Raw genomic sequence first — 19,047 nt, forward strand, 5'->3', positions numbered from 1 at the left:
CCAGGGTCCTCTGACACCGCCCTGGGCCAGTGTGCGGCCTGCCTGCCTCCCAGGGTGCTTCCCCCACAGCCCCTTCGCACGGGTATCCCGAGCCACCTGGCGTGTGGGCAGCGCTGGCCCTCCAGGGCTGGGAGGCTTCCCCTGGTCTGTTTCTCGTCCTTTGGTTGGGCAATCTGTTCTTGTTATTGGGGTAGCGGTGGTTTTCCTCACGGTGGTGCTGGTGTGTCCAGACCCTCACTGTCCGGCGCTCGGAGCCTCCACTGGAGCCTTCCTGGGGAGCGCTGGTGCGGACTGGGGGCCGACAGCCCTACTCAGACTCACCCCGCCCCTCCCACTGCTCCCCCGAGGGCCCTGGGACGAGAGGCATGGTGAGCTGAAGCTGAGGCTCTGGGGGCTTGGCCTACCGTGTGGCCCCCACCCCCACGCAGTGCTGCTGCTTCAGCCGCCCTGGCACTGATGCCCTCGGCGCGGCCCCTCCCCTCCTCCTCTGAGGCGGGCGCGGTGCTTCTGTGCAGAGCCCTTCCTCTTCCAGAAACAGAGACACATCCCGGGGCCCCGTGTCTATTCTGAAGGCTCAAACCAGCTCTGCCCACCCGTCGCGTGCTGGTGAATTGAGGGTGATGTCTGGCCACAGCTGGGTTAGTCACATCTGTGTTTGCTGCTGGGTGGCTCCAGCTGCCTGCCTGGTGTCCCCAGATACCAGAACGGCCTCCCCCGCCACTCTCCAGGGAGCTGATGTTATCCGGGTGTCCAGGCAAATCAGAACAGAGATTGAGACTCCCTTCTAATAAGGTTTCTCTTTCTTCATTTTAGCTTGAAAACTATTTTTCTAGTCTGAAAAACCCAAAACTCAGGGTAAGTTTGTGTGTTTTTTCTCCTGGGTTAATAACATGCATGCACTGATGTGGGAAGACGCAGAGCCGTGTGCAGCCGGGTTCAGGAGCCATGACTGGAGCATAGCCCTGCTGCCCTTCAGGGCCCAGCCCAGTGGCCTTTCCCGCCTCCTTCCTGCTCCTCCCTGTCATTCCTGGTCCCCTCCCTACCCTTTCCTCCCTGTCCTCCTGCTCCTCCTCTCCTCTCCCAGCCCTTCTCTCTCACCATTCAGTCTCTCTCTCCCACCCTGCCTCTCCCTTTCTCTCTCTCCCACCCACTCTCTTGTCTCTTTCTCTCTCCATACTTTGCCTTGTCTTCGATAGTTTGGCCTGGGCCATCCTTCTTGTTAATACCCGTTTCTGGGGAGGTGGCTTGGGTTAGTTTTGGTGATGGGGTAAGTTGCACTGAAGGGCTGGGTGGGTGAACAGCTTGTGCGTCACTGCCAGCTGCCCCCTCTTGAGGTCTGAGTGGCCACACCTGGACTTGTCCCACCCTCAGTGCAGAGTGCAGCTCCTGGGCTCCCGCTGCCGTGCACGCTTTGCACTGTCGCAGGCAGGGCTGTCCCCTCCACTCCCACCTTAAAGCCGCGGTAGGAAAGCCTGGCTCGGGAGCCGCAGTGGCTGCCCTGCTCCCTGGTGCTTCTGCAGTCTCAGACCTGCCTGCTTATTTGCCACCAAAGCTGAGAAGACATTTGTCCAGGCGTCCTTTCCTTTTGGAGGGTCAGACAGGACCAGTGTGTAGAGAGCCCCATTCAGGAAGGGCTCTGTTACTGCCTGGATTTGTAGCCGGGGCTGGGCTCCAACCTGGCCTCAGAGTATGGTAACCCTCGGGGGCCCTCTGTCCTTCCCACCATGCTTAGGGAGATGCAGGTCTTCCCTGGAGAGCAGGGAACAGCCCGAGGTGGCTGGTGCCCGCTGTGTTCTTCCCGTGGGTCGCGCCCTCCGCCAACTCTCACATCAGAGAACTTGTGCACGGTGTCCCGCGTGTGGGCCTTGGTGCCTTTTGAAGAGAGGAGAGAGGGTAGGGGAGGCTGTGGGCTGTGGTTTCTAGGTCCTGCTGCCCGAGGGGCTTCTCGTCTCCTTTCTTAGATGTGGTTCTTCTGTCCGTGGCTCACAGTCTGGCTTCTTACTGACGGGTGGCTGTGATCGTGGGAGTGGCTGTGAATGCCATCATCCGTGCCCACGGGTCACGTCCTGGCCTGTGGGACCCCAAGCAGCCCACTGCTGTCTCTGGGCCTCAGTTTCCTGATTGGTGCCACAAAGAACTTGCAGTGGACAGAGTTGGGCCTGTGGCCCCCTCGAGTCTGAGCTCCGCGTGCCTCTCGGTGTAGGAGGGCTGTGGGCAGCGCTGGGGCTCCCCGTGGCTCAACCCGCTCTCCTTCCAGGAGGAACAGGAGGCAGCCCGGCGCCGCCAGCAGCGCGACAGCAAGAGCAACGCGGCCACGCCCACCAAGGGCCCCGAGGGCAAGCTGGCCGGCCCCACCGACGCCCCCATGGTAAGGCCCCGCCTGGCTCCTGGTGCTGGAGGGCACCCGCCCGCTGCCCGGGAGACCCCATGGGCGGGAGGCTCGGCGCCCATCTTTGTTCTTCCTTTGTGTCCTCCAGGACTCTGGTGCTGAGGAAGAGAAGGCAGGAGCAGCCACCGTGAAGAAGCCATCTCCCTCCAAAGCCCGCAAGAAGAAGCTCAACAAGAAGGGGAGGAAGATGGCTGGCCGCAAGCGCGGGCGCCCCAAGAAGATGAGCACTGCGAACCCCGAGCGGAAGCCCAAGAAGAACCAAACTGCACTGGATGTCCTGCACGCTCAGACCGTGTCTCAGACGGCAGCCTCCTCGCCCCAGGGTGAGTTACCCCTGCGCCACGGCCCCGTTCTCCCTGAGTGCAGATGCCTGGGGGGCCGTCTGCTGGGACGCCGCCCTCCTGAGCCCCAGGTGTTCAGGGTGTCCCAGGAGCCTCCCTGGTGGGGCTGTGCCTTCAGGGTGGCCCCGTCCTAAGGGGTTGCTGGGCATCTGCCCCGTGCTGATGCCCTGCCCACCGCTCTCACCCAGATGCCTACAGGTCCCCTCACAGCCCGTTCTACCAGCTACCTCCGAGCGTGCAGCGTCACTCCCCCAACCCGCTGCTGGTGGCGCCCACCCCGCCCGCGTTGCAGAAGCTGCTAGGTGAGCTCACGCGAGGGGTCTGGTGGAGGGTGCTGGGCTTGGGGTCCCGGGAGGACCGTAGGTTGTGAGTCTGACCTCGCAGCAGCCCCCGTGACCCCCCATGCTGGACCCCACTGAAGTCAACCCAGGGTCGGGGTCTGCCTGCTGCCAGGGTCAGTAGAGGCTTAGATGCAGCCCGTGGGTTGTCCGAGGTCTTACCCAGGAGATGCTAGGTGACACTTGGGACATCTGCGGCTGTCACAACTTAGGGGTGCTGCTGCTACGGGGTGGGATGCTGCTCAGGGCCCTGCAGTGCCCACGATGTCCCCACGCAGCGAACACTCGGCTGTGCAGGGGTCAGAGGGCCTGAGTGCTCTGAGAGCCTGGAGTGTGTGGTGTGGGCCCCGCCGGGCTCTGCTGAGCTCCTACCTCATGAGCGCCTGACACCTGCCGAGGCCTGGGGCTCATTCTCAGGGGCCGCTCCCTCCTCGTTTCTCTCAGCCTCAGCTGTTCTCTTCTCACTGGTATTCCGCCTCTCTTCCCAGAGTCTTTCAAGATCCAGTACCTGCAGTTCCTGGCATACACAAAGACCCCCCAGTACAAGGCCAGCCTACAGGAGCTGCTGGGCCAGGAGAAGGTGGGTCCTGGCCCCCTTGTCGTTCCTCCTTCCTGCACAGAGGCAGGTCGGTTCCTGTTCCTGGGCATCTGTCCGCTGTGGCAGAGGCCCTGGAGCGCAGGCCTGAGTGAGCTCCCTCCTCCTCTCACCTGCTGCGAGAAACAAACCTACCTGTTTAAACCCAAAGAATGGACTGAGAGACCGGGAGAACAGCAAAAATGAGACTTTTTTTTTTTTTTTTTTTTTTTTTTTTTTTTTTTTTTTGAGACAGAGTCTCGCTCTGTCGCCCAGGCTGGAGTGCAGTGGCCGCATCTCAGCTCACTGCAAGCTCCGCCTCCCGGGTCTACGCCATTCTTCTGCCTCAGCCTCCCGAGTAGCTGGGACTACAGGCGCCCGCCACCTCACCCGGCTAGTTTTTTGTATTTTTTTAGTAGAGACGGGGTTTCACCGTATTAGCCAGGCTGGTCTCGATCTCCTGACCTTGTGATCCGCCCGTCTCGGCCTCCCAAAGTGCTGGGATTACAGGCTTGAGCCACAAAAATGAGACTTTTAATCATGGTTTTGCAAGACCTGGTGTCCGATAGGCACACCCTGCTCAATTTTAACAAGCAACTTACCCCGTAGTGCACAGGTCCCTCCCCCGGTTCCTCAGAGGCTGAGTACTGTGCCCGGACATTGCCTGTTGGTTGCTCGGCAGGGGCTGTAGGTGTTTTCTTTTTCTTTTTCTTTTCTTTTTTTTTTTTTTTTGAGATGGAGTCTCGCTCTGTCGCCCAGGCTGGAGTGCAGTGGCGCGATCTCAGCTCATTGCAAGCTCCGCCTCCCGGGTTCACGCCATTTTCCTGCCTCAGCCTCCCCAGTAGCCGGGACTACAGGCCCCCGCCACCAGGCCTGGCTAATTTTTTGTATTTTTAGTAGAGACGGGGTTTCACCGCATTAGCCAGGATGGTCTCGATCTCCTGACCTCGTGATCCACCGCGCCCGGCCGTAGGTGTTTTCTTTAGGGTTGTCCTGCTGCATTTTGTGCATCGCAATCCCAGTCAGCTCAGGGGCTTTTCAAGTATTTGACTTATGACCTAAGTAGCTGGGCAGGCTGATAAGAACAGACAAAGCGAGCTGTTTTGCAGACTAGTAAACCTTCATCTTAGACTAAACTTCTTTGATTCGGGTGAGGGCAGCTAAGCGGGGGGAAGGGGAGGCGGGGAGGCTGACCAGAGGCATCAGCGATCCCAACGGGCCTAGTACCTGCTGCCTCTTCTGTAGTTTGCTGACCTAAGCTGATTCAAAGCACTTTGTCCTGAAAATGGACCGCTGTATACATGATCTCTTTCACCTGAGGGCCCGGCTCTGGGGCCCCGCCCATCCCACTCTGGGAGCCTCAGAGGACCTGCCTCTGGGGAGTTAGGCCTGGGCTATGGGGTGGAAGTTCTGGTGGCCCAGAGATAACTCCAGAAGCCACTGGAGCCACAAGGTCGGCGGTCTCTGAGCCCTGGTTTGCATTTTTGGACTTTGGTTTTGCTTTAGGAAAAAAAAAATGCTTATAGCGTGCTTTGAGCGTACGCGCATACATTGCTCTCTGTGTAGCTGACAGCATGCCTGGGCCGGGGCCCTGTTCTCTGCTAGTGTCTGGAGGTTGTCCTGTGTCGATGGCTCCTGGGCTCTTCCCTTGGAGGTGGGCCTCCGGACGCTGAGTTTTTGCTATTACGCTGCAGAAGGCTTCCTTGCAGATCCATGTGAAAAGTCCGTTCCCTGGTATTGCCTTGGGATAAACTCCTCAGCGTCAGCCGGCCTCTGCGTGGCTGGGGGCGCTGCCCTGGCTGGGCCCGGGTTGGGTGGCAGGCGCCATCCCTCCGGCTGCAGAGAGTTCTTTGCAGTGAACCTGTTGCAGAGCTGGTCCCCTCCCTCCGTGGCCTGAGTGTTTCTCGGCATCTCAGCCCGGTGTGGGTCCTCTCACACGTGTCTGTCCTTGAGCGCGTCGGCGGGAAGTGTGAGGGGCAGGGCGTGGTCCCTCCCTGTGGGCCCTCAGTCACCTGCCCTGTCTGTCCTGCAGGAGAAGAACACCCAGCTCCTGGGCGCGGCTCAGCAGCTCCTCAGCCACTGCCAGGCCCAGAAGGAGGAGATCAGGAGGCTGTTCCAGCAAAAATTGGATGAGGTAGTGGACCCCAGAGGGCAGGTGGCAGCTGGGGCGCAGCCTGGGGTGGCCCACATCCGTTAGTATGGCTTCCTATTTGGGCCTCTGTCGGGCTGTGTCCCAGGGGCTGGGCTGCAGGGTTGGTCATGTCTGGGGGCTTACTTCACCTTGGAGGCCACCAACATGACCTCTGCCCCACCCCATGTCCCCAGCTGGGCGTGAAGGCGCTGACCTACAACGACCTGATTCAGGCACAGAAGGAGATCTCCGCCCACAACCAGCAGCTGCGGGAGCAGTCGGAGCAGCTGGAGCAGGACAACCGTGCGCTGCGTAGCCAGAGCTTGCAGCTGGTGGGTGCCGCAGCGCAGGGACAGGGACATAGAGGGAACCAGAGGGGCCCTGCCTGGGTGGGTGTGTCCTCTCTGCAGACGGGAGGCTCTGGAAGGCTCGCCTCTCTCACGGGGTTTGTTTTGAGACGAATCGCACCACCTGTGAAAGCTTGTCGAGCATGTCCCATCAGGCAGGCCCCAGCCCTCGGCTGAATGGTTTCTCAGCGGCCCTGGGTGTCAGGGAGCCGCACCGTGTCAGGCTCAAGGTGTGGGGTCATGGAGCACCCCTCTGTCGTCGTGTGGGTGCTGGAGCTGCCTTATCTGTCCGTGGCGAGCCCTAGTCTCCGCTTGTTCTGCATCCTCAGCCTGCTGTTCCAGAAACGGGGTCTGTGCCCTAAACACACAGGCTGTTGACTGAGGCGGGTCCAGGGAACCCTGCCCTGAGGGTGTGGAGTGTGCCAGGCAGGCAGCCAGTCAGTCACAACTGCCGCATCCCTGTCCCCTCAGCTCAAGGCTCGCTGCGAGGAGCTGCAGCTGGACTGGGCCACGCTGTCCCTGGAGAAGCTGCTGAAGGAGAAGCAGGCCCTGAAGAGCCAGATCTCAGAGAAGCAGAGGCACTGCCTGGAGCTGCAGGTGGGCTGCGCGCGAGGCTGCGCTCCGTGGTGTCCAAGCCTCTCCCTTCGGCCTCCCTGTGACAGTGTTGAGGCCCGGGGTGGTTGCGGTTGCAGCAGCCTAGGAAGAAGGTGGAGGAGGACAGTTGGGCGGAGGCTTGTGGAACCTGTCTTGGGCCGCAGGCTGGCTGTGTGCATGGCTCCGCCTCACTCTGGCCCTCAGCTCCCGGGGGCATCTCAGGCTTGCTAGGCTGAATTCGCAGCGCTAACCCAGGATTTCCTGATTTCCTGGCTGCCTCCTTGCAAATCGCTTCTGTAACAGTTCTAGGGGAGAATTTGCTCATTAGAAAAATAGCTGGATTGGTGCAGGGGTTCACGAACGCCTGTAATCCCAGCACCTTGGGAGGCTGAGGCGGGCAGATCACCTGAGGCTAGGAGTTGGAGACCAGCCTGGCCAACACAGTGGGACCCTGTCTCTACCAAAAATACAAAAGTTAGCTGGGTGTGGTGGTGCATGCCTGTAGTTCCAGCTCCCAGGGAGGCTGAGGCAGGAGGATTATTTGAGCCCTGGAGGTGGAGGCTGCAGCAAGCCAAGATTGCACCACTGCACTCCAGCCTGGGCGACAGAACCAGGCCCGTCTGAAAGATAAAATAGCTTGTACTTTCTGACACCGAGAAACGCATTTGTGGAGGCCAAGTAAAGGAAGTGTGGAGCAGGGTGTGTGGTGGGAAGGTGCTCTCCTCCCTCCTCCCGGGCAGGGGCAGGTGATGGTGGGCGATGCCCACAGCTGCTGTGCAGCCTAGAAAGCAGCAGGTCATGGGCTTTGTTCCCAGAGCCCTGTCCCGTTGAGGCTGTGCCCGCCTGCTGACCTTACGTGTCCCCAGTGTGGTTTCACTGTTGGTGGACCTAGTGCCCTGTCACCGGACCTCCGTTGCCCTTTCAAATTACCGCACCAAACTTGCTGCAAGGCTGTCCCCAGAGGCAGGCTCCCATGGGTGGCTGACGGACGTCGGGAAGCGCCACCCATGTGCTGCCAAGCCGCTTCCTCACGTGGCCCAGGCGAGTCTCACTAGCATATGTTAGAGAAACGGAAGTCGCTGACCTCGTTACCACAGCCAGGCCCCAGGGTCTGCCGGGAGTAGAGGCCTCGGGAAGAGCGTGTTTGGGTTCTGACCATTTTTGTCATAATTTTTCTTCTGTAATAAAGAAACAAAATGTTTGTTAACAGAAAGGAAAGCACATAACCAGAACAGATAAACCAAAAGGAAAAAGCCCCTCGGAGACGTGGCGCCAGGGAAGCTGCCACATCCGACTGGCGTGTCCCTCCACAGGAGGGTGTTTTACACTCAGAGTCTATTTTGAGAGACAAGAGCGCTCTATCCTCCTGTTGCTCTTTTTGGAGAAGGTGCTTTCATGTCAGCAAAAACCATCCTCGGCCCTCCACGGTGCTTTATTTGGCGCCCCAGCTTCCCGACCCTGCCTCTAGGTGGTCCGTGGCTTTGGTTTTTCCATCCCATGCAGGCGGCGGGGTCCGGCCGCCCCTCGGGTGTGCATCTGTGCTGCAGTCTTGGGTCCCCGGTGTGGCCCCAGGTGGGGCGGGCCTGACGCCCTCTCTCCTGCAGATCAGCATCGTGGAGCTGGAGAAGAGCCAGCGGCAGCAGGAGCTCCTGCAGCTCAAGTCCTGTGTGCCGCCTGATGACGCCCTGTCTCTGCACCTACGCGGGAAGGGTGCCCTGGGCCGCGAGCTGGAGCCTGACGCCGGCCGGCTGCACCTGGAGCTGGACTGCGCCAAGTTCTCGCTGCCTCACTTGAGCAGCATGAGCCCGGAGCTCTCCATGAACGGCCAGGCTGCCGGCTATGAGCTCTGCAGCGCGCTGAGCCGGCCCTCGTCCAAGCAGAACACGCCCCAGTACCTGGCCTCACCCCTCGACCAGGAGGTGGTGCCCTGCACCCCCAGCCACGGCGGCCGGCCGCGCCTGGAGAAGCTGTCTGGCCTGGCTGCACCCGACTACACCCGGCTGTCCCCGGCCAAGATTGTGCTGAGGCGGCACCTGAGCCAGGACCACACGGTGCCCGGCAGGCCGGCCGCCAGTGAGCTGCACCCGAGGTGAGTGCCCTGGCGGGGTGGGGGTCTGCACCTGGCGCCTGCCGACTCTGCCTGCTGTGCTCAGGATCTCAGGGGTTCTCAGCAGGAGTGCGTGGCCCTCGAGAGTGATTGTAACTTCTCATTCCAGAGCTGAGCACACCAAGGAGAACGGCCTTCCCTACCAGAGCCCCAGCGTGCCCGGCAGCATGAAGCTGAGTCCCCAGGACCCGCGGCCCTTGTCACCTGGGGCCTTGCAGCTTGCTGGAGAGAAGAGCAGTGAGAAGGTGCGGGCCACAACCCCCGCCCAGGGCTCAGGGAGGCGCTCAGCAGAGGCGGCCTGAGCGAGTTGCTAGCAGGAGGGGTTGTCCTAGTTGACCTTGGGGCACAGCGAGGGACTGGGGTTGACCTGGAGGAGGACATTGTGGCTGAGTTGGGGGGCAGCCGGTAAGGACAGGTCACAGGAGACGCTGGGCAGGTGCCATGGAGGGTGTGGGCTTTGTCAGGGTGTCCCTGGCGCCTCTCAGTTCTCAGTGACAGAGGGCAAGTGCTGGTGGAGACACAGCCCTGTTTGGGAGGCCACTGCCCTCGAGGACTGCCCAGGGGGCACTGGCCTGTGTGTGCAGGGATGGAGAGGGATGGACGGCGACGTTGCATGGACTTGGCAGTGCTATGGATGTGGGCCCTGGGAGGCTTGGTGGCCCCACGGGTCACTGCCCACCGAGCTGGGTGGGCAGGCTGGAGGAGACAGATGGGCATTGCTTTCAGATGGCAGGAGCGTGATGTGCCTCTGGAGCGTCCCAAAGCTAGTGTCCAGGAGGGCCTGACTGTGTGGGGAAGGTTGCAGGGCCTTGGCAGCGTGGGGACCGCCTTGAGAGAGCTGCAGCAGCCCCCGTCCTGTGGCTGTGGTTCCTTTGTCCTGGAGGGGTTTGTTGACCCGCGCCTGGGGGCGGGCCTTCGTCCGCAGGGCCTGAGAGAGCGCGCCTACGGCAGCAGCGGGGAACTCATCACCAGCCTGCCCATCAGCATCCCGCTCAGCACCGTGCAGCCCAACAAGCTCCCGGTCAGCATCCCCCTGGCCAGCGTGGTGCTGCCCAGCCGCGCTGAGAGGGCGGTGAGTGGCTCCCAGGATGGCGTCCCCAAGGGTCATGTTGAGGCAAAACAGAGTTTGGGGTTCTCGAGACCTGGCTCGCTTTGTGAAGTCACAGGCTGTTAAATGATGTCGAGCCTGAGGCAGTGCAGTGAAGGTGGACCATCCGAAGCCAGGGTGTGTCTGGTGACCTGGGCTGTTGTTATCGCCAGTCTTTTTCTTTTGGGTAAAAGGTGGGTGTGCAAGTAGAGAGGGCCTCACACCTTCTGGGTTGAGGAGGAGCTCAGAGGCGCACCCTGGCTCCCAGCCTCACTCCTCACGAGGCCCCGTTGGCTGCTGTGGCCCCTGTCCTCGCAGCCGCCTCTGGGTTCTCCCACCCAGTGCTGTGCATGCAGAGAATCTCATTTTGTGTAGCATGGGTGGGATTTTCTGGGCATTGAACTATTTTTTTACAAGTATACGCTTCAGCGGTTTTTAGCATTTTCTGTTCTTTTTTATTTGATTTTTTCGAGACAGAGGCTCGCTCTGTCACCCAGGCTAGAGTGCAATTGTGTGATCTTGACTCACTGCAGTCTCCGCCTCCCGGGTTCAAGCAGTTCTCCTGCCTCAGCCTCCCGAGTAGCTGGGATTACAGGCATGCCCCACCACCACACCCGGTTAATCTGCCCCCAACCCCCCGAGACGGAGTCTTGCACAGGCTGGGGTGCAGTGGCACGATCTTGCGATCTTGGCTCACTGCAATCTCCGCCTCCTGGGTTCAAGCAGTTCTCCTGCCTCAGCCTCCTGAATAGCTGGGATTACAGGCATGCGCCACCATGCCCAGCTGAGTTTTGTATTTTTAGTAGTGACAGGGTTTCACCGTCTTGGCCAGGCTGGTCTGGAACTCCTGACCTCAGGTGATCCGCCCACCTCGGCCTCCAAAAGTGCTGGGATTACAGGCATGAGCCACTGCATCCAGCCAATTGTTGTATTTTTAATAGAGATGGAGGTTTTGCCATGTTGGCCAGGCTGGTCTGGAACTCCTGGCCTCAGTCGATCCACCTGGCTCGGCCTCCCACAGTGCTGGGATTCCAGGCATGAACCCCCGTGCCCGGTCGGTTTTTTCGTATTTTTATACACCTCAGTCTAATTCAGGACATTTTCTTCACCCCAGAAGTGTTGCCCCCGTCAGCAGTCACTCCCTAGCCGTCCCCCAGCCCCCGGGACCCCGAACACACTCGTGTCCGGGCCTGTCCCTCCTCTTGGCACGTGAGGGCATTCTCTGGGTGGGCGGAGTGTGCCGTCTTCATCATGCTCAGTTGATGGGCCCCGGCTTGACTCCCCGTTTTGGCGATTGTGAATCATTCTGCTGTGAGCGCTGGGTCCAGGTTTCCGTGTGGATGTAGGTTTGCTCTTTGGGTTCTGTGGTCACTACTGACCTTTGTTGGACTTGGAGTGTGGTGTGGGGAAGTGCGGGGGTGGTGGCCGGCGGGTGTGGTCTTGTGAGCGCCCCCACGCGACTGCTGACATTTGTCCGTGCTACTCAGAGAACAGCCACTTTCCCTGTTGAGGGTGGGCTGTGGGTGGTTTGAGTGGTGCCCAGTACCCCCTCCCCACCGCCGGACCCCAGGACTCCCGCCTCCTGACCTCCCTGCCTTAGGCCCGCTGCCTCATCCACACACACGCACTGCCCACCCTCGCTGCGCCACCTGCCCGGGGCCCCACTGCAGTTCCCCCACTGCCCTCTTCCCATCCTGGACTGGATGGTGACCCAGCCAGCTGCAGCCCTCCACACTCACTATTTCCAATTGGGTTCTGGGTCTCGCCCCTGACATGAGGTTTTCTCTCTGCAGAGGAGCACCCCCAGTCCTGTGCTGCAGCCCCGCGACCCCTCGTCCACACTTGAAAAGCAGATTGGTGCTAATGCCCACGGCGCTGGGAGCAGAAGCCTTGCCCTGGCCCCCGCAGGTAACGCCCCTCCTGTGCCTGCCTTCAGGACTTCGCTGCGGCTGCTCTTCAGGCAGGAGGCCGGGGTGCTGGGAATGCAACACGGCTTCCTGGGGTGATCATGGGGGCTGCTGCCCCGAACCACCAGGCCTCGTTACTGACACCCTTTCCTGCATCCCACCGGCTGGGTTGCGGATCGGGCTCAGCTGCAGCCATCGCGGCCTAGTGCCTGCGTCTCCCAACACTGACACCTTGTGCTTGGGTGTACTAATTCAGCCCGTGAGGTCGGCCCCAGCGCTGTCCGGGGCTCCTCTACTCACAGCCTGACTCAGGATCAGTTCCACACACAGCAGTGCCCAATGGCACATGACCGTGGGCCTCCATGCTAGTAGCGGCGTGGTTTCTGGTTTCTTCAGAAGCCTGACCAGACTGCTGTTAGCCCAGTTTCTGCAAAGAGCCAGAGAGGACGCTGCTTTGGCTTTTGTCGACACTGCAGGCCGGTCTGTTGTGGAAGCCGCAGAGACGGCATGTCGGCAAGCATGGCTGTGTGCCAGTAACACTCGACTTACAACAGCGCAGGGCGCCAGACCCCAGGCTGGTTTGCTGGCCCGTGTTGACACGTGGTGTGATGTGGCCGCTACTACTTTAGGAGTAAAAAGTAAAATGGCCGGGCGCGGTGGCTGACTCCTGTAACCCCAGCACCCTGGGAGGCCGAGGAGGGTGGATCACCTGAGGACAGGAGTTCGAGACCAACCTGGCCAACATAGTGAAACCCCGTCTCTCCTAAGAGTACAAAAATTAGCCGGGTGTGGTGGCGGGCTTCTGTAATCCCAGCCACTCGGGAGGCTGAGGCACGAGAATCACTTGATCCTGGGAGGTAGAGGTTGCAGTGAGCTGAGATCGCGCCACGGCACTCCAGCCTGAGCAAAAAGAATACAACTCCATCTCACAAACAAAACAACACGAGTAAAGTGCCGCCTTTGAGATAGGAGGCTCTAGGGAGGCTGGGCAGGCTTCACAGTTGGCCACGTGAGGGCCCCGGAGAGGCCGCCGAAGCCTGGGCAGCTCTGCCCTCACAGGGTTGGGTTGTGCCCTTGGGATGAGGTCTGCTTTGCAAGAGGCAGTGACAGTTTCGGGAGGTTTTCAACTGGGTGGCAAACAGCCAACTCCAGAAGCGCCTCACCGCGCCCCTGCACTGAGGCCTCATTGGCAGAAGCAGAGAAGCTGCCCTTTGTCCTTGGGTGGTCATGGAAGTGCACCACTCATCGTGGGCTGGGAAGTGCGGCCGCAGCCTCCAGGGTGGCCATAGCTTGGAGCGTTCAAGCTGAGTTGTCCTCTGAGAACAGGTGGGAGGGAGGCCCCTCAGCCTTGGGCTTTCCTCATGGTGTCTCTGAGATCACGGGGCCAGAGAGCAACTTATTCAGAGGAAGCCCAGCTCAGCGGGGAGCCCGCACCAGGAGGCTTCTTGGGAGGCAGCATCTCAGCCGGGACCTGCAGGACACAGGCAGCCCAGATGGCGGCATGAGGCACAGGGTCAATCCTGAGCCCTGAGCTTGCCCACAGAGCCTTCTGGTTCCACCCCAGAGGGGCTGTTTTCAGACTCCAGCCCTGCTGCCCACTTCCCCGCCTCTCCTGGAGCCCACAGAGCTCCTGGAGGGTGGTGCTCCCACAGCCTGGCTTTTTCTTTGGCGCAGTGGGGCCCAGCATCCGCCCCTGTGGACTGAGCCCGTCCTGTGTTCCCTGACACCCCCATGTCCTTCCTGACAGGCTTCTCCTATGCTGGCTCGGTGGCCATCAGCGGGGCCTTGGCGGGCAGCCCGGCCTCCCTCACACCTGGAGCCGAGCCGGCCACCTTGGATGAGTCCTCCAGCTCTGGGAGCCTTTTTGCCACCGTGGGGTCCCGCAGCTCCACACCACAGCACCCCCTGCTGCTGGCACAGCCCCGGAACTCGCTCCCGGCCTCTCCCGCCCACCAGCTCTCCTCCAGCCCCCGGCTTGGTGGGGCTGCCCAGGGCCCGCTCCCCGAGGCCAGCAAGGGGGACTTGCCCTCAGACTCCGGTTTCTCAGATCCTGAGAGTGAGGCCAAGAGGAGGATCGTGTTCACCATCGCCGCGGGCGCGGGCAGTGCCAGACAGTCGCCCTCCAGCAAGCACAGCCCCCTGACCGCCAGCTCCCGTGGGGACTGCGTGCCGAGCCACGGGCAGGACAGCCGCAAGCGTGGGCGGCGGAAGCGAGCATCGACGGGGACGCCCAGCTTGAGCGCAGGCGTGTCCCCCAAGCGCCGAGCCCTGCCGTCCGTCGCTGGCCTTTTCACACAACCTTCGGGGTCTCCCCTCAACCTCAACTCCATGGTAAGGATGGGGACCGGCGGGGCTGGGGAGCACGGCCTGTGAAAGAAAGACCAGAGGGAATGGGGGGCTATGACTGAGTCTGGCCGTTGTCCACCATCTGCGGCCTGGCAGCCTGGAAGGAAGCGGCCGACAGCTGCCTGCAAGCTTCTTCATCCTTGGCTGTGGGGCCTTGGTGGGGGTGGCCACATGAGGGGGTGTGGGGGGCTCTGGGATTGTGGGGTCGTGTGTGAGGACCAGGAGGAACCAGGATGGGGGCTGCAGTGGCCACTGGGCAGGGCGTCAGTTTCCTCAGGAAACCCTGGGGTGCAGACAGGAGCCTCCTGGGGCCGTGGGGCTCTCTTGCCTTGGGGTCCCAGGTCTGTGGTGTATGCATCCGCTGTGTCTGTCTGCCCTCAGGTCAGTAACATCAACCAGCCCCTGGAGATTACAGCCATCTCGTCCCCCGAGACCTCCCTGAAGAGCTCCCCTGTGCCCTACCAGGACCACGACCAGCCCCCCGTGCTCAAGAAGGAGCGGCCTCTGAGCCAGACCAATGGGGCACACTACTCCCCGCTCACTTCGGACGAGGAGCCAGGCTCTGAGGATGAGCCCAGCAGCGCCCGGCGAGTCCAGGGACCTGGAGGGGGGCAGGGCCTGGCAGCAGGGGCAGGAGGTGCCTGCTCACCGTGTGCATGTGTGGGTGGGGAGGACTGGCAGGCTCTGAGGGGGTGCCCTGGACGGGAGGGAGGCATCTGTTTAGTGAGGGGCCTCCCCGCAGGTCCTGGGCCCTGTTCCGGGCAGGGCTGGCCTCCCGGGCCATTCGCGGGGGGGGGACACGAGCAGGGCCACCGGTTAGAAGAGGCAGGCCAAGGAGGAGCTGAGTGCAGCAGGAGGGAAGTTTCAGCAGTGACGCGTGTGAGGGTCTCATCCACATGTCTCGCCCAGTGTATTGCAGTAGCTTTGTTACATAAAATTCATATATTGACCATTTAAAGTGTGCAACATTACCACTGCCTAAATCCAGAACCTTCCATCACGTTCTGAGAAAATCTCATCCCCTTGGAACACTCACTCCCCATCCCCTCCCCAGAGCCCTTGGCACCCCCCACCCCCCACCCTACTTTCTGTCTTCGTGAATCTGAGGGCTCTGGGGACCTCCTAGGAGCGCAGTCACACAGGATGTGTCCTTTTGTGTCTGGCATCTCTCTCAGCATGACGTCCTCAAGGTGCATCCTCAGCCCCTTTCGTGGCTGGGTGGTGCTCTGCCATCCATCCGCCCATTGCGCTGGGCTTGCTTACCCTTGGCGGTTGTGAGCAGCGCTGCTGTGGCCACGGGCGTGCATGTTTGTGTTCGGAAGCGAGTTTCCCGTTTCCTGGTGCCTGGGCAGAGGTGCTGGGTGGCCCAGCCCCCTGTGCTCTCCAGCAGCCGCACCATTCCACCCTGCCACCACGGGTGCACGAGGGTCTGAGGTCCCCACACTGAATTTCTTGTTTTGATTCTACCCATCCAAGTCGTTGTGAAATGATATAACGTTGTAGGGTTTTTTGCTTTTTTTTTTTTTGAGACACGGAGTCTTTTTTTTTTTTTTTTTTTTTTTTTTTGAGATGGAGTCTTGCTCTGTCGCCCAGCCTGGAGCACAGTGGGCGGATCTCAGCTCACTGCAAGCTCCGCCTCCCGGGTTCATGTCATTCTCCTGCTTCAGCCTCCCGAGTAGCTGGGACTACAGGTGCCCGCCACCTCGCCCGGCTAGTTTTTTGTATTTTTAGTAGAGGCGGGGTTTCACCGGGTTAGCCTGGATGGTCTCGATCTCCTGACCTCGTGATCCGCCTGTCTCAGCCTCCCAAACTGCTGGGATTACAGGCTTGAGCCACCGCGCCTGGCGAGACACGGAGTCTTAATCTGTTGCCCAGGCTGGAGTGCGGTGGCGCGATCTTGGCTCACTGCAGCCTCCGCTCTCTGGGTTCAAGTGATTCTCCTGCCTCAGCCTCCTGAGTAGCTGCAGCTACAGGCACACGCTACCAGCGTGCCTAGTTCGTTTGTTTGTTTTATAGAGACAGGGTTTTGCCATGTTGCCCAGGCTGGTCTCAAACTCCTGGCCTCAAGCATTCCGCCTCCCTCTGCCTCCCAGCGTGCTGGGATTATAGGCGTGCACCATCACAGCAGCTCTAAGTGTGCTTTTGGTGGTGGTCTAACTTAGTTCGCTTTTGGTGGTGGTCTAAGTTAGTTCATTTTGCTCCTTTCCCACATGTACATGCACGTGTCACATAAAAAGCATTCTAGCACTTGGGTGCTCGTTTTGCATTGGGATTGCTCAGCTTAGTGGTTTCCAGGATCTTTGGGAATTCGTGTGTTCCTGGTGTGTTCTTGGGACACTGGATCAAAATGACCCCATGCAGTGTGTGGTTGGGTGTGGCTTCATGTGCTGACCTGCAATGCTGTGGCATTGTTTGCCACCTGAGGCACCAAGGTCTGAGGGGGGCAGGGAGATGGAGGTAGGGAGAGAGCTGTGTCTGGGATTCTCACACTTCTGTGTGCTGGGAAATGGCTTCTCCCATTCAGCTGCCATACCTAATCTCTTGGCCCCTTGTCCCAGCAGAGGCCCTGGAGCCCCTGCCAGGACAGTGCCTTTGTGGTGCAACAGGGGTGGATCCCAGGGCCCCGGCGCCCAGTCGAGGCCTGGCCCAGGGTGGCTGCACGGATCCCATCTGGGCCCGGTGCTTCTTGCTCACTGCCTCCCAAGCTCCCGGGGCTGTTGGCTTTCAGTATGTGTGTCGTTCTTAGCATACAACTGGGTTTCAAGCATTAATGACCTTTTTTTTTTTTTTTTTTTTTTTTTTTGAGATGGAGTCTCGCGCTGTGTCACCCAGGCTGGAGTGCAGTGGCGCAATCTCGGCTCACTGCAAGCTCCGCCTCCCAGGTTCACGCCATTCTCCTGCCTCAGCCTCCGACTAGCTGGGACTACAGGCGCCCGCCACCACGCCCGGCTAGTTTTTTGTATTTTTAGTAGAGACGGGGTTTCACCATGTTAGCCAGGATGGTCTCGATCTCCTGACCTCGTGATCCACCCGCCTCGGCCTCCCAAAGTGCTGGGATTACAGGCTTGAGCCACCGCGCCCGGCCTAATGACCTTTTTTTCTTAACAGAATTGAGAGAAAAATTGCAACAATCTCCTTAGAAAGCAAATCTCCCCCGAAAACCTTGGAAAATGGTGAGTAACAAGTGTTTTGGGGTGTGGCCAGGCCTGTCTGTGCGGCCGTGGTGCCTGGTCAGTGCTGCTGACCCACTGGCTAGCCTGCTGCGTAGTGTCCTGCGTGGGTGCCAACACTGGGGCACTGGGCTTCCAGAACTGCCTCTGGGAGGCCCAGGGCCTCCGCAAATGCGCCGTGCTCTCGCAATGGGTGGCTGACCTGCGGGGATCGCCACCTTGGGTCCCATTTCCTTTGCACCCTGGCCTTCCCCCCGAGTGGTGCCTGCTTTCATCCCCCGCCCTGCTTGCGTCCTCGGTGAAGTCCCTGACCTGCTCTGGGGCAGCCCTACCTTACCTCCCAGAGGCCTGCTGGCATCAGCATTTTCCCCAGAGCTAAGGGAGAGCTCATCCTGCATGGCCTTCTCTGAGATCCGCTTCAGCTGCCTCGGTCCTGTCCTCTGCCCTCCTGTCCCATCCAGTCCCATCCCCTGCCATGTCATCCTGTGCTGTACCCCTCCTGTCCCATCCCATCTTGTCTGCTCCCATCCCCTTCCCTCCTGTCGTGTCCCTTCCTGTTCTTTTTGGCATCTTGAGTGTCTGTGGCCAGCCCTGCCTGCAGAGTTGCCTGTGCTGTGGCAGCAGCCCCGGTCAGCCTCGTGGGTAGCCCAGGCAGGTGCTCTGGGCTCACGACCTCTGCCTTTCCTCTGTGCCAGGTGGTGGCTTGGCGGGAAGGAAGCCCACGCCCGCGAGCGAGCCAGTCAACAACAGCAAGTGGAAGTCTACTTTCTCGCCCATCTCCGACATCGGCCTGGCCAAGTCTGCAGACAGCCCGCTGCAGGCCAGCTCCGCCCTCAGCCAGAACTCCCTGTTCACGTTCCGGCCCGCCCTGGAGGAGCCCCCTGCCGATGCCAAGCTGGCCACCCACCCCAGGAAAGGCTTTCCTGGCTCTCTGTCGGGGGCTGACGGACTCAGCCCGAGCACCAACCCTGCCAACGGCTGCACCTTTGGCGGGGGCCTGGCCGCGGACCTGAGTTTACACAGCTTCAGCGATGGTGCTTCTCTTCCCCACAAGGGCCCCGAGGCAGCCGGCCTGAGCTCCCCGCTGAGCTTCCCCTCGCAGCGTGGCAAGGAGGCCTCGGACGCCAACCCTTTCCTGAGCAAGAGGCAGCTGGATGGCCTGGCTGGGCTGAAGGGCGAGGGCAGCCGCAGCAAGGAGGCAGGGGAGGGCGGCCTGCAGCTGTGCGGGCCCACGGACAAGACCCCGCTGCTGACCGGCAAGGCCGCCAAGGCCCGGGACCGCGAGCTTGACCTCAAGAATGGCCACAACCTCTTCATCTCCGCTGCGGCTGTGCCTCCTGGAAGCCTCCTCAGCGGCCCCGGCCTTGCCCCGGTGGCGTCCTCCACAGGCAGCGCGGCGTCCTCCACCCAGACGCACCGGCCCTTCTTGGGCCCCTTCCCGCCGGGACCGCAGTTCGCGCTTGGCCCCATGTCCCTGCAGGCCAACCTCGGCTCCGTGGCCGGCTCCTCTGTGCTGCAGTCGCTGTTCAGCTCTGTGCCGGCCGCCGCAGGCCTGGTGCACGTGTCGTCCGCTGCCACCAGACTGACCAACTCGCATGCCATGGGCAGCTTTTCCGGGGTGGCAGGCAGCACAGTTGGAGGTAGGCAGGGCCGCTGCCCCCGCGCCCCCGCTGGCGCCCCCTTCCTTTGCAGGTTTCCTTCCACGCGCTGTGGCGC

General features: G+C 60.9%; 1 protein-coding gene across 6 annotated transcripts in view; it reads left to right on the forward strand.

The window, feature by feature from the left end:
* Nucleotides 1-19,047, forward strand: part of DOT1L (DOT1 like histone lysine methyltransferase) — a 72,503-nt gene that overhangs the window by 48,064 nt on the left and 5,392 nt on the right. For all 6 annotated transcript variants that reach the window (XR_012428206.1, XM_065535389.1, XM_005587455.4 and 3 more), the window contains 16 exons: nt 814-855; nt 2,258-2,368; nt 2,478-2,712; nt 2,919-3,032; nt 3,557-3,648; nt 5,675-5,776; nt 5,968-6,105; nt 6,592-6,717; nt 8,319-8,803; nt 8,931-9,066; nt 9,747-9,893; nt 11,702-11,816; nt 13,563-14,146; nt 14,543-14,748; nt 17,270-17,334; nt 18,027-18,971. Coding sequence is in view for 5 of the 6 variants with exons in the window: in XM_065535389.1 (XP_065391461.1) it covers nt 814-855; nt 2,258-2,368; nt 2,478-2,712; nt 2,919-3,032; nt 3,557-3,648; nt 5,675-5,776; nt 5,968-6,105; nt 6,592-6,717; nt 8,319-8,803; nt 8,931-9,066; nt 9,747-9,893; nt 11,702-11,816; nt 13,563-14,146; nt 14,543-14,748; nt 17,270-17,334; nt 18,027-18,971 (3,643 nt within the window). In the remaining variant the exon portion in view is untranslated. The remainder of the gene's footprint in view (nt 1-813; nt 856-2,257; nt 2,369-2,477; nt 2,713-2,918; nt 3,033-3,556; nt 3,649-5,674; nt 5,777-5,967; nt 6,106-6,591; nt 6,718-8,318; nt 8,804-8,930; nt 9,067-9,746; nt 9,894-11,701; nt 11,817-13,562; nt 14,147-14,542; nt 14,749-17,269; nt 17,335-18,026; nt 18,972-19,047) is intronic.

Source organism: Macaca fascicularis, chromosome 19 (genome assembly GCF_037993035.2).
Source record: "Macaca fascicularis isolate 582-1 chromosome 19, T2T-MFA8v1.1".
In the NCBI taxonomy this organism is placed as follows: domain Eukaryota; kingdom Metazoa; phylum Chordata; class Mammalia; order Primates; family Cercopithecidae; genus Macaca; species Macaca fascicularis.